The 11,956-nt window shown below is 41.7% G+C and overlaps 2 protein-coding genes across 2 annotated transcripts; one reads left to right on the top strand and one right to left on the bottom strand.

The window, feature by feature from the left end:
• Window positions 1-305: 305 nt before the first annotated feature.
• Window positions 306-5,783, top strand: LOC113162302 (ATP-dependent RNA helicase DDX39A-like). The gene is made up of 10 exons (XM_026360366.1): window positions 306-409; window positions 1,132-1,339; window positions 1,463-1,590; window positions 1,894-2,170; window positions 2,338-2,456; window positions 2,919-3,050; window positions 3,221-3,330; window positions 3,631-3,775; window positions 5,135-5,282; window positions 5,448-5,783. Exons 2-10 carry the CDS (start codon window positions 1,132-1,134, stop codon window positions 5,462-5,464), a joined length of 1,284 nt encoding a protein of 427 aa, XP_026216151.1. The 5' UTR covers window positions 306-409; the 3' UTR covers window positions 5,465-5,783.
• Window positions 5,784-5,916: 133 nt separating this feature from the next.
• LOC113162303 (CCN family member 1-like) lies at window positions 5,917-10,919 on the bottom strand. Its single transcript, XM_026360367.1, has 6 exons — window positions 10,757-10,919; window positions 9,755-9,968; window positions 8,930-9,177; window positions 8,535-8,676; window positions 8,143-8,324; window positions 5,917-7,184 (listed from the first exon to the last, which is right to left on the bottom strand). Exons 1-6 carry the CDS (start codon window positions 10,805-10,807, stop codon window positions 6,879-6,881), a joined length of 1,143 nt encoding a protein of 380 aa, XP_026216152.1. The 5' UTR covers window positions 10,808-10,919; the 3' UTR covers window positions 5,917-6,878.
• Window positions 10,920-11,956: the final 1,037 nt, after the last annotated feature.

The raw sequence follows: 11,956 nt of genomic DNA, 5'->3' as shown, positions 1-11,956 counted from the left end.
TACATAGTCACCATGAAACCACGGATTTGTATTCTGTATTTCCATGTAGACCGCTAGGATGACAAATCTTTGTCATATATTGATATTACGAATAAATGTAACCATGCATAATCATAAATTTAATTTGATAGTCTTTGTAAAGACCCGCTCAAATGAGCAGATGTGAAAAATAAGACAATCTCTATAAAGCAATAATAGTTTATTGCTGTATGAATCCATTAGTTATTCAGTAGAATATCCTAACACATTTATTTTACATATTTTGCGTCAAAAAGCATCGAAAGCAGAAGTTTTTCCGAGGTGTTCCTGAACACACCGTACATGTGTGGTCACTGTACCGTGAAGACTCGCTAGCTTGCTAGTAACATACGCACATTGGGATCGGCGGAACATAAAGTATCACAGGAAGGTAAGTTAAAGCTGCAGTGCCTCTGTGCTTTCAACATCAACCTATCACTATATTTGCACATTTGGTTGGTAAGAACTGATATTAAAAAAAAACTTTGTCCCCGTTTTTAAAGCTAATGTTTTGAGTTCGCTAGCTAACATGCTAGTAGCATTAATATTAGCTTCATCTTAACTTTGCAAATTCCTGACTTAAATGATCAGCTTTAGTTATTTAAGTGTGGTGAGTAACCACCTTTGTTTCTGACCATCCTTCCACATACCTAATGGTGTAAAGATAGTAATGCAGCTGCAGGGTTCGTTAAAACGTGAATCCCATTCAGTCTCTAGCCGCTAGCTCGCTAACTAGCTAGTTTGAATGAAGTAGAAGGAAGATCAATCCATTGTTTATGAGTGCACTGTCTCAGCCGGGTGACTCACCGATCGGTATTCTAGTCAGCGCAATTGTTACAGCAGATTACAACTACCCCTTTGGACTTTAAAGATTACGAGAGAAGTCAATATTAGCTTCTTGTTTTTCTAAAAAAAATATATTAGCTATCTTCATGTGAACCGTGACTGCGGCCTGCTAATGTTAGCTGGGTGATCCTTCGACCTTGTCCCCAACATTACTAATTTTCGACACAGCTGATTTCGCTTTCTCTTCAAATATGAACTTGCACACATAGTACATATGGGGGACTGTTAAGAGACACCGATTCTCCGATTTACATGTTGTCCTCATAGATGGCTGAAAACGACGTTGACAACGAACTTCTGGACTATGAGGAGGATGATGAGCCCCAGGGAGCCCCTGAGAGTGGGACCCCAGCAAACAAGAAAGAGGTGAAGGGGTCCTATGTATCCATCCACAGCTCGGGCTTCAGAGACTTTCTCCTCAAGCCAGAGCTGCTCCGTGCCATTGTCGACTGTGGTTTTGAGCATCCCTCAGAAGGTAAATGAAGGTTCAAAACAAACAGTCCTGGTTCAAAACTACAATACACAACAATGAAACATCTCATTCTTATATTAAGAGATTTTTTAAACCTTACCTAATTGTTACTTGTTTTATTTGCAGTCCAACATGAGTGTATTCCTCAAGCTATCCTGGGCATGGACATCTTGTGTCAGGCCAAGTCTGGTATGGGAAAGACAGCAGTGTTTGTGCTAGCCACCCTACAGCAGATAGAACCTGTGGATGGTCAGGTGAGTTGGTCTTTATGTTTTTATTGGCTTATTCTTGGTATCCTGTAATTATAAATCATCATACCTATATATTTTTGTAGACTAATGAGGTCATGATTGCAGTTCTTCCCCTCTGAGATGCTGTCAAACCTTTTGCATATGCATTAGGAGACTTAACATGAATGTATGTATGCAATTGCCCTGCACACCAGTTAGTATTTCAGTGGACAAACTGAATATACTCACTTTAATGGGTTTCACATAATTGATGCTCCACTGTATTTTGTGCATAAATTACTTACAGGCTTAATTTTTCTCTTCTAGGTGTCTGTCCTTGTGATGTGCCACACACGAGAATTGGCCTTCCAGATCAGCAAAGAGTATGAACGCTTCTCCAAGTACATGCCCAGCGTCAAGGTGTCAGTGTTCTTTGGTGGCCTGGCCATCAAGAAGGATGAAGAAGTCTTGAAGAAGAACTGTCCACACATTGTCGTAGGAACTCCAGGACGGACCCTGGCCCTAATCCGTAACAAGACCCTTAGTGTGAAGAACATCAAACACTTTGTACTTGATGAGTGTGACAAGATGCTGGAACAGCTGGGTGAGTGACAGGAACAGAACTGTTATAGTGGACTGTTAAAACATGTGTCTTTGGCAAGTGACAAATTAGTTTGACATTTGGAGACAAAGGTTAAAGTTGAAAATCAAAGAAAAAAGACAACAACATAGAATAACGTGAATTTTTGAATTTGAATTTGTTTGCTACAGACATGAGACGTGACGTCCAGGAAATCTTCAGGCTGACACCCCATGAGAAGCAAGTCATGATGTTCAGTGCAACGCTAAGCAAGGAGATCCGCCCTGTCTGCCGGAAGTTCATGCAGGATGTGAGTTATTATCAAGATTCACTGATGTTTCACCTTCAACTATATGTAAAAAGGTTTCACAATAAATTTTGTTTTTAAGCCGTGATGAAAGAAAAAAAAATTTTTTTTGGCTCTTGGTTTGATACCTAGAGAATGATTACCATTGATGAGGTGCCCTTGAGCAAGGCCTTAGACTCTGTTCACTGAGTTGATTTTTTTTTTTATTTATTTATTATTTTTTTTTTTTATTAACACAAAGTATAGTTGTTATGCGCAATAAACAAGTGAGATAGTTTAAGTGGTTCTGTGTTTGCAGTGAAGCCCCTTATAGCTTTGCACACTTGTGGCTGTCAGTGACACAAGTGGCCATATCAGAGGGGCAAAGTGATCATCCTTGGCACATTTGGCTTGGTCAGGACAGTCACTTCCTGGCTGGAACAAGGTTTCCTCTCTCATGTTGATCTCCTTTGCATTATTTTGTAGCCCATGGAAGTGTTTGTGGATGACGAGACCAAGCTGACACTCCACGGCTTACAGCAGTATTACTGCAAATTGAAGGACAGTGAGAAAAATCGCAAACTGTTTGACCTGCTTGACGTGCTCGAATTCAACCAGGTATAGTGTTCAGTAATTTCAAATGATGACTCAGAATATGATATGTGCATGTTGAAGTATTTCCAAGTGTTTGCAGTTAGTCAGTTTTGACTCCAGTCCTTCAGTCTGTATCTAATCAATGTTTGTGCCCCAGTAATAACATGCACGCCCTTTCTTTTGGTTTCTCTTAGGTGGTGATCTTTGTGAAGTCGGTACATCGCTGTGTGGCTCTATCCCAGCTGCTGGTGGAGCAGAACTTCCCCGCTATTGCCATTCACAGGGGCATGGCACAGGAGGAGAGGTACGTGCTGATTTATTAGCATTACTTATTTGAGTTGTTTTGTTTTTGAGATTCAGTTTCATTATTTTGTTATCTATAAAAACAACAGAGTACTGTAGTGTTGAAGTCCTAGTTATTGCTTTAAATTTTGACATTAAATTGTAATTGAATTGTACTGGTACATGCCTGCTAAATATGACGACTAATTAACTAGAGCAATTTACATCCAGTTTTTTGCAGAGGTATATCAGGACAGTAGACGTGTTTAGTCTCCTTCATTTGTCACTTATTCCTCATGTTGTTGTTCATTCCTCCACTCAGGTTATCCCGGTACCAGCAGTTTAAAGACTTTCAGCGGAGGATTTTGGTTGCCACTAATCTGTTTGGACGAGGCATGGATATTGAGCGAGTCAACATTGTCTTCAACTACGACATGCCAGAGGATTCTGACACGTACCTTCACAGAGTCAGTCCAGCTAGAACGTCTATTTATAATTTAAATCAGTGACCTGTGTATGTGTCTACATTGCTAAAAAAATTAGGGGAACACCTAAACTGCACATCAGATCTTGATTGTGTTGTGTGAATTTCATCACGGTAGCTTATAATGTCACTCAGGAGTGTATAATGTTTCTGCATACTCCTAATGAGTCATGAGACATGTCCTTCCAGACCTGCATCAGTGAGCTCCTAGACAGTCTGTGATGTTACCAGGTGATGTCAGATGCACTGATGCACAATACTCCATAAGTCTGTTTGGCCCAGTGAGTGGCATCAGCGCTATCATCAGGGCATTATAATTCAGGAGGAACCCAGGTCCCATTAGCCTGAACCAGCTTAAGATCTGACATTCGCTGTGAGGATTTTATCCTGGTACCTCGCAGACGGCACGGTAGTCTTGGCAGGGTCTGTGCACCCCTCTAAGGATGTACTTCCCCACTGCTTCACCACCAAACCAGCCGTGCTTGATGATTTTACAGGCAGCACAACATTCACAACAGCGTCTGTCACATGTGCTCAGTGTGAATTTGCTCTCATCTGTGAAGAGAACGGGGCACTAGTGGCAAACCTTCCAGCATTCGTCTGTGGCCACCACATGCTTTAATGCCAGTTGAGCTGCATGGTGTTAGGCTGCGATCACAGGTTGTACTAGAGGACTACAGGCCACAGATAGCCTCATGTCTCCCTCATGAGGGAGAAACATGCACATCAGCAGCCTAATAAAGGTCATTTTATAGGGCTCTTGCAGTGCTTCTCCTTGCACAGTGGAGCAGATATTGGTCCTGCTGCTGGGTGGTTGCCCTTCTATGGCCCTGTCTAGCTCTCCTGCTTTGACATCTGGTCTCTCGGTATCTCCTCCCTGATTTTGAGACTGTGCTGGGAGACACATAAACCTTATTGCGACTGTATGTATGGATGAGCCATCTTGGAGTAAGTGGGATACTTGTGCAACCTGACAAGGCTGCAGGTGCTTTAGGCTTCCAGTAGTGAGAAGGCCCCTAGTAAAACACAAAACTTTAGAAAAATCAGTCAGGAACAATGAGGAGAGAGCATTTGTCTGTGGCCGCCACCTGCAAAACCATTCCTTTGTTTTGCGTCTGCCTCTCCATGGCAGCCCTTGTCATGTTATTTTACACCAACGCAGATCAATATCCCTTTCAATGACTTGGTGTTGACTGTGATGAAGTGTTCCTTTACTTTTTTGAAGAGTGACACAATAACCTACTTTACTGAAGGGACCATCTTTAATGAATGTTTATAACCTAGAACATTTAGAAATGCAGAGTAGAGAAAGAAATAATGAACTTTATCCTTTATGAACCAGGTGGCCCGTGCTGGCAGGTTTGGGACGAAAGGACTGGCCATTACGTTTGTGTCAGATGAGACAGATGCCAAGACCCTGAATGAGGTCCAAGACCGCTTTGAGGTCAATGTAGCAGAGCTACCAGAGGAGATTGACATTTCCTCCTACAGTAAGTTCTTGTGTAGCTGTCTTACACCTAACCAATAACCAATTAACATTGTTTTAGCGGGCACTAGAACCCTGATAACAGTTTACTGGTTATCCAAAACCCATTTTTAATATAATTTAATGTAATTTAACGGTATCCTGAAACCTGTTCTTTTTCTCTTTGCAGTTGAACAGTCCAGATGAGCCTGAGGTGTCTCCAGTTGGGGTCGTGTGTGACCCTTGGTGTTGCTGTATTTTTGGTGAAAGTAAAAAAAGCTCAACATTTTTCTTTAATATCCTCTCCCACCATATCCATTGGAAAGTTCATAATAATAAGTTTGTTTGTTTTTTATTTTATCATGTCTTTGCGTGAGTGTTCGTTTTAGTATTTTCATTTTTAAAACCATGGATATATTGTTTTGGTCAAAGAAATAAACTTTTTTATACGTAGTTTGATGGTACTGGATTTAATTCTGCACTTGTAAGCATGTTCAATATTACATTAAAGATAAAATTACACTAATGGTATCCTAATGCACCTTTGCCATCACTTTCATCTGTAGGCAATTATTCTCACAAGCAGGGGGCGCTATCATCATAGTTTGCAGACAGACCCTTTGAACTGGCTGCCAAGCAGATCATTTGAAACTGAACAAGTTGAGTTAAAATATAACCTCACAGGAAACTTGAGCTTAGCGGCCAGCTTCATCACATGGATGAAACGTGTGACAGCTGCACTGTGGTGTTTCAGTCTAGAGGAGTGGTTAGATTCGACAATGACACAGACATGGATCAAAATAAAGAAAATGCATTTACATAACGCAATGTGATCCAAGATAAACAGCTTTCTATATTCAAAGCACAAACAAGAAATTAAATGTCTTAAAGGACAAGCGTTGCTATTGGTTGGTCCTTGCTGGCACTTGTTTCAGTTCCAGATCAGCTGTGAGCTCCAAACAAAATGTTCAATACCGAGTGTAAATCTGTTTTTACAAGGATTTTCATGTTGTCATACTAATAAAACACTGGGTGCAGTTTACATTCATAATGTTGATTTTTCAATTCTTAATTAAAAAGTCTTTGTCCATGTTAAATATTTGGTGAAGTAATTCTAGCTGCTTGTCACTAAGAAGTCACAGAGTCATTTACCATCACAGAAAGTGAGAGGGTTGTTGTCCACTGCTGTCATAGTTTTAGTTACTGAGTTTCAGTGCTAAAGTGCTTTCTTGCTCTTGTAGTATTTCTCCTCAGGATGACCTGATGGTCTCAAAAAAAAATAAATAAATAAAATTCCTACATGCCTGATCCACCTTTATCCCAAGATCCGACAGAAAGGAGGGAAGTCCGTGCTTCAGGTCTCTAATTTGGGTCCCACGTCTATTTAAACAGCCAGGCAAGTGTACAATCCACTCCGGTCACACAAATTATAATAAGAGTTGCCTTAATGATTGTGAATAAGACTGCGGCAGCCTCTGCTGCCTGAGTTCTTCGCATTCAGGCTACTGTGGTCTTCACTCACTTGGAGCCAGATGATAGAAATGGCCCCTTGCCTTGAAGCGTATTCCTTCCAACAAGAAAGTGGTTGTCATCGCATTAAAACAAAACATCCACACCAGTACTAGTCTATGAACTTGTGTGTGTCTCCATACATCCAGTGCTGTGGAGGAAGGGCCACTTCATTGAGGTGCCCACAGTCATCACTGCATTTACACGACTGAATGAACATGGCTGACCTCTGGAAACGCTCGCCGTCCCTGCAGACAAAGGTCACAGGTATGGTGCGGGTGCGGCGTGGCAAGCAGCATCGTCCGTCTGTGCACACGCCACAGTAGTTGGGCCGGAAGAGGCGGACACTCTCACACTCGCCATAAGTCAGGCGGATGGGCTCGGGGGCTTTCTGTGTTGGGGAGCACTTCTTCCCTTGCTGTGGTTAGATGGAGAAGAGGAAGAGATGATAATGAGCGTTGGTCCTTATTGGCTTTAATAGCAAAACAAATTGTATGATACTAATAATGATTTAAAAAAATCGAATACGCCCTGACTTTTATCTGACCCTTTTGCATAACTGCACATTTAAGCAGATTTACACTCAAAGTCATTAGATTCACATTAAGAGGACCAGACTTCAACTAGTGGTGCCAAAACAGGGATCGAGAGAGAGAGAGGGATTATTTTTGGATTTGAGTGATTCATTTTAAGATTAAACATTTATTTAACATTTGACGGTCCTTTACTGTAAACCATACTGACACCTGTGATCGTTCTTGGCTCCAGATCTTTTAACTCAGTAGAGCAGATAAAAGCGCGCTTAGTGTGTGACCAACATGGAGGATTAATATAGACACACCACTTCCCTGGACTCTGTGTACACAGACAGGAGCCAGCTATGGACAGTCACTTGGCAGGAATGCTGAGGGTGGGGGACTCTATTTAAAAAAGGCGCCTGCCTGCCACGAAAACACCACTTAGTAAATCAGCACTGCTCAGTTCCCACTGGATGTGAACCTTCGTGAAAACGCAGCTAAGATAATTTTCTTAAGCTTGGGATAAAGGTGATTTTCGCACATTTACTCAGAGCTTGAGAACAATCTAATTTTCTTTCGTTCTCTATTGTGCCGAAATTGTCGTTTCCAACCTCTGCTCATTAGTTCAAAGAGGGAAACAAGGAAGCAGAATTAAAATGAGCAGGGATTGTTTCCCCCCCAGGAGTCAGACACGGATAGATAAGAAGAGAAATAATTCCTTATTGATAATGTTATCACAAGGCGTCCTAGTTTCTTTAGGTGATAAGAAGTTGTATTGACTGTGATTTAGATATTTGACCTATGTTCACAGTCTGTCTCCCTTTTCTTTTAGTGCAGGTCAAGTTCAGTCTACTTCACCTTGACTGTTTGAGTTAGGGCATGACACGGCCGGACGGTGCAGATTCTGGTCTCTCTCTCCAGTTTGCACTTTGGGTTCTTGTTGGTGATGCGAGAAGAAACGCCCATCCCACAGCTGCGAGAGCACTGGGACCAATCAGTTGTCTGAACTGGACACTTCTTCTTTCTAAGATAGTTCCACACTGAGGAGCAAAGACGAAGAAGAATTTAAATAAATTAACAGTAGTTCCCAAGCTTGAGTTTGGGACCCCAACAATCTTATAATTACCAGTTTATTATTCACTAAATCCCAAAATTGTGTTACTAACAAAAAACAAACAAAAAACAAAACACACAGTCGTCCTTCAATTGTCACTGAAACTCGGGACTGATCCGTTTCTTTTTTTTCTCACCAGGGAGATGTTTGTAGCCATGTTCACTCTCCCAGCCAGTGGACTTGATGTCTGCAAGCTTGTTGGGAAGATCCAGCTCATTTTCAAGATGGAGTTTGTCAGGATAATGATGAGGTCGGGGCTGATGTTGTTGTGGAGGTACCTGTGATAAGAGATAAGATGATATAGTGCTGTTTGTCGATTAATCAACATCTAAAATAATTATTAGTTGCAGCCCCATACAATAATCTATTTTATGGGCTACTGCTATTTGTTTGGTTGCACGTTTGTTTTTTTGTCAAGCCCGTCATTGTGGCAGGTGATGAATTACACATCCACTGTTCGATATTGCTAGTCTAGTCTTGGTGTGAACCAATTCAACAAAATATTTCCTACAAATTAATTAGAAAACAAACCCGATGCTTAGGTGGGAGGCTCCAGGTGCCTTTGTGGCAGTCCACGCTTAAGCAGCACTGCCCAGGGATCCTGACCAGCCGTGGGTAAGGACAAGCTGGAGAAGCTGGTGGCAACTTGTTTTCACAGAGAGGAGCGCAGCCAACAGCACCGTCAATGCAGGTACACTGATGTTTACAGCCGGCACGGAAACTCTCGCCGTTCTGGTAGATCCTGCCATCGTACTCACATGCGCGTCCCTCTGATTTAGCTGGAAAGACACATATAACTCAGCTCGCACAACATAATTTCAACAGTTGAAATGAACCCTGTTAAGCAATGTATCCCTCTACTTTACCAAATCACACACAATGACTAACATCAAAATGCCAGTAGAAATAAGGAGTGCCAAACTGACTCCTAGTTTCCAAAGCATGACAGAACCAGCTATTAATAGTTTGTGGGCCAACACTGGCATGGTGCAGATGGAAAATGTATTTTTATCTTTGAAACCCCCTACTGCTGTCATTAAACATCCAATACTCATTAAAATACCTTGTTTCCTTGTCCAGGATGTGCAAGTGTACATGATCATTACTGAGATGTGATAGCTTTGTGGAAGTCTATGAGGGAAAGAGATTAAGTAAATGTCCGTTTTGGACAGGAGTCAGGGCCTCGTGGCTTTACTGGCACGACCCATTCCCCCTATTAATTTTTCAATTTGTCTACACACACACACACGCACATGTACTTTATATATTTACACACACACACACACTAATACTGAATCTGTAGAAAGACGCTAAGTGAAATGCATTCAGAATTTAAATGGTTTCTTCTTCCCTCACCTCGGCAGATGCCCCAGACCGTGGTCACATCATTGCCATAATTACACTCAAGCCCTTTGTGGTGGTCACAAGGCCTCATGAGGCTGCAGTCCTGGTTAAGCTGAACAGCACACACTTTGCAGCACCCACATCCATCTGACACAGTGCTTACACCAGGAGGACAAACCAGGGGGTCTGCAGGGCAGTCACACACTGCTGGACATCTAGCAGTCACCTGGAGAGATGATAGGAAGAGCAAAGAAGGAGGGGACACAGTCAGACAAGACCCAAATCACTTACTGTGTGGGTTTTATAACAGTTTCTACGGCTTTTAAAACAAAAATGTTGTTAAAGATCCCCATCTACAACTCTTTTTAAAGTCTACCCACACTCCATGAAGAGTACACAATTGTAAAATCTGCATGAATGTAAACTGTGTGGCAACCAGGAAGCTAGAGTCATCAGCGAAGGTGTACACTGCTTTCTTCAAAGTATTATCACATGGACTCCCCAGAGGTTGCTCCCTGCTGGGCAGTAATCCATGATCGTCTAGACACCTTAGGGTTTGTATCTAGTCGCCTCCTGGCTTATGATTTGAGTCATAGCTGAGCACCAGAGCCAACTTGCTCCTCTTAGTTGGAATCAACATGTCACTGTGCTTAAAAAAGTGGACATGAGTAGACACGCTCAAGAAAGAACTGTATTCACTGTTAAACAAACACAGATGAAAAGTGATAACCCCACCTAAACTCCCAGCTGTTTATTTTATCCATTATTTAAGCTGACAGAAATCCTCAGTAGCCTGCTATTAATCTGTTGTTGGCTAAATGGAAAATAAATGATGAATGTGTGAACGCTTTCCTAAAAATACCTTAACACTAGATGATGTTGGTGCTGTTTTTAACCTAGAAGAGGCTTAAATCACATTTTACTCGCAAATACATCAACAGATGACACATTAAAGTGATCTAAATCTCTCAGTGGACCTTTCTGAAAGCACACACAGCTGCAGAAACCTCTTACCTGTGCGATGACGGCTGTTGTCAGTACACTCAAATAGATCAGGAATGCCATGATTAGCCTGTGACAAGTTCAAACAGAACACAAATAAATACAAAATATAACTTGATTACTAGTCTCACGCTGAGTTTCTGTGTCTTTTCAGATCATCATCTTTGTTTTTCTACCGTGATAATCTCCGTCTACACTTTATTTATACTCAGCGTGAGCGTCAATGAAACCCCGCCCACTGTGATCATTCTAACCAATCAGCGCACAGATGGCAGCCAGACAGTCGGTGTGGGCGTGGCTGCGACGCGGGCCCGTTTCCTGATTAGTGGGCGTGGTTTGGAATGAATGTAGCCATTCATAAAAATCCCAGCAGCACTTTTTATTTATTTTATGGGTTCAATTTTTAAATGTAACAGCCGCTTTCAAGTCACACTCTGGCACATTCCTTCTCTGTTGGCCACCACTCTCCTAACACTAAATAAATATATTCAGCTGGGCCAGACAGCGTGGTAACATTAATAAGACCTCCACCTCTAGGAAAAAAAAAAAAAAAGGGGAAGAGAGGAATTCCCTCTGTTTTTCCAGCCCTGTGAAGGTGCCAGAACAGAAAATTAAAGTGTTTATTAAACAGGATAGCGGCACTTGTCAAAAAAAGAGAACACACCTTTCTTTGTCGGAGTCCATCATTTTCTAAGAGGACAAGTTACCATTGATTTCAAATGTACGTTTTGATTGTTTTGCTCTCTGAATGCTCAATCTTGAATTCAGGTGGCCTGACTGTTTCTATTATTTCTAACCACATAGTGCTGACATGGGAATGATGAGAATATGATCATTTGGAAATTTGGATTGTTGTTTTAAGGTCAGCTCATATGAGGGTTGGCTTCCCCCTCCTGCTTCTTTGCTGTCCTCATTTTCAACCACAGGTTTTCAGGGAACACCTGTACTAACACAGAGACCTCCTTTGATGGAAGAAATGTGATAGGCAGGGGTTTAGAAGTGAAGTTCCTGCTATGAATGATCATGTTTACCTGCAAAGTGAGTGCAGAGTGTGATTATCTGAGGGGCTGGGAAATCTTTTCAGGAGGCAATGATCAACACTCCTTATTCAGTTTAGAAAAAAAGGTGATTGATTCAATACCATGTGCATCACTGGCAGTCCCCACCAAGATAATAGATAAAAAATGACCTTTTACCTATAACAAGTACACT

The sequence above is a fragment of the Anabas testudineus genome, chromosome 1 (assembly GCF_900324465.2).
Source record: "Anabas testudineus chromosome 1, fAnaTes1.2, whole genome shotgun sequence".
In the NCBI taxonomy this organism is placed as follows: Eukaryota; Metazoa; Chordata; class Actinopteri; order Anabantiformes; family Anabantidae; genus Anabas; species Anabas testudineus.
The sequence above is the reverse complement of the archived record's forward strand: the minus strand, read 5'-3'. Positions and strand labels throughout refer to the sequence as shown.

Excerpts from the sequence above, each read along its gene's own strand:
- LOC113162303 (XM_026360367.1), bottom strand. The coding sequence starts at position 10,807 with ATGGCATTCCTGATCTATTTGAGTGTACTGACAACAGCCGTCATCGCA. Across the intron at positions 8,677-8,929 it reads GCCTCCCACCTAAGCATCGG|GTACCTCCACAACAACATCA; the intron begins GTTTGTTTTCTA and ends CTCTTATCACAG. Across the intron at positions 8,325-8,534 it reads TGGCTACAAACATCTCCCTG|TGTGGAACTATCTTAGAAAG; the intron begins GTGAGAAAAAAA and ends TTTGCTCCTCAG.
- LOC113162302 (XM_026360366.1), top strand. The coding sequence starts at position 1,132 with ATGGCTGAAAACGACGTTGACAACGAACTTCTGGACTATGAGGAGGAT. Across the intron at positions 2,457-2,918 it reads GCCGGAAGTTCATGCAGGAT|CCCATGGAAGTGTTTGTGGA; the intron begins GTGAGTTATTAT and ends ATTATTTTGTAG. Across the intron at positions 3,051-3,220 it reads ACGTGCTCGAATTCAACCAG|GTGGTGATCTTTGTGAAGTC; the intron begins GTATAGTGTTCA and ends GGTTTCTCTTAG.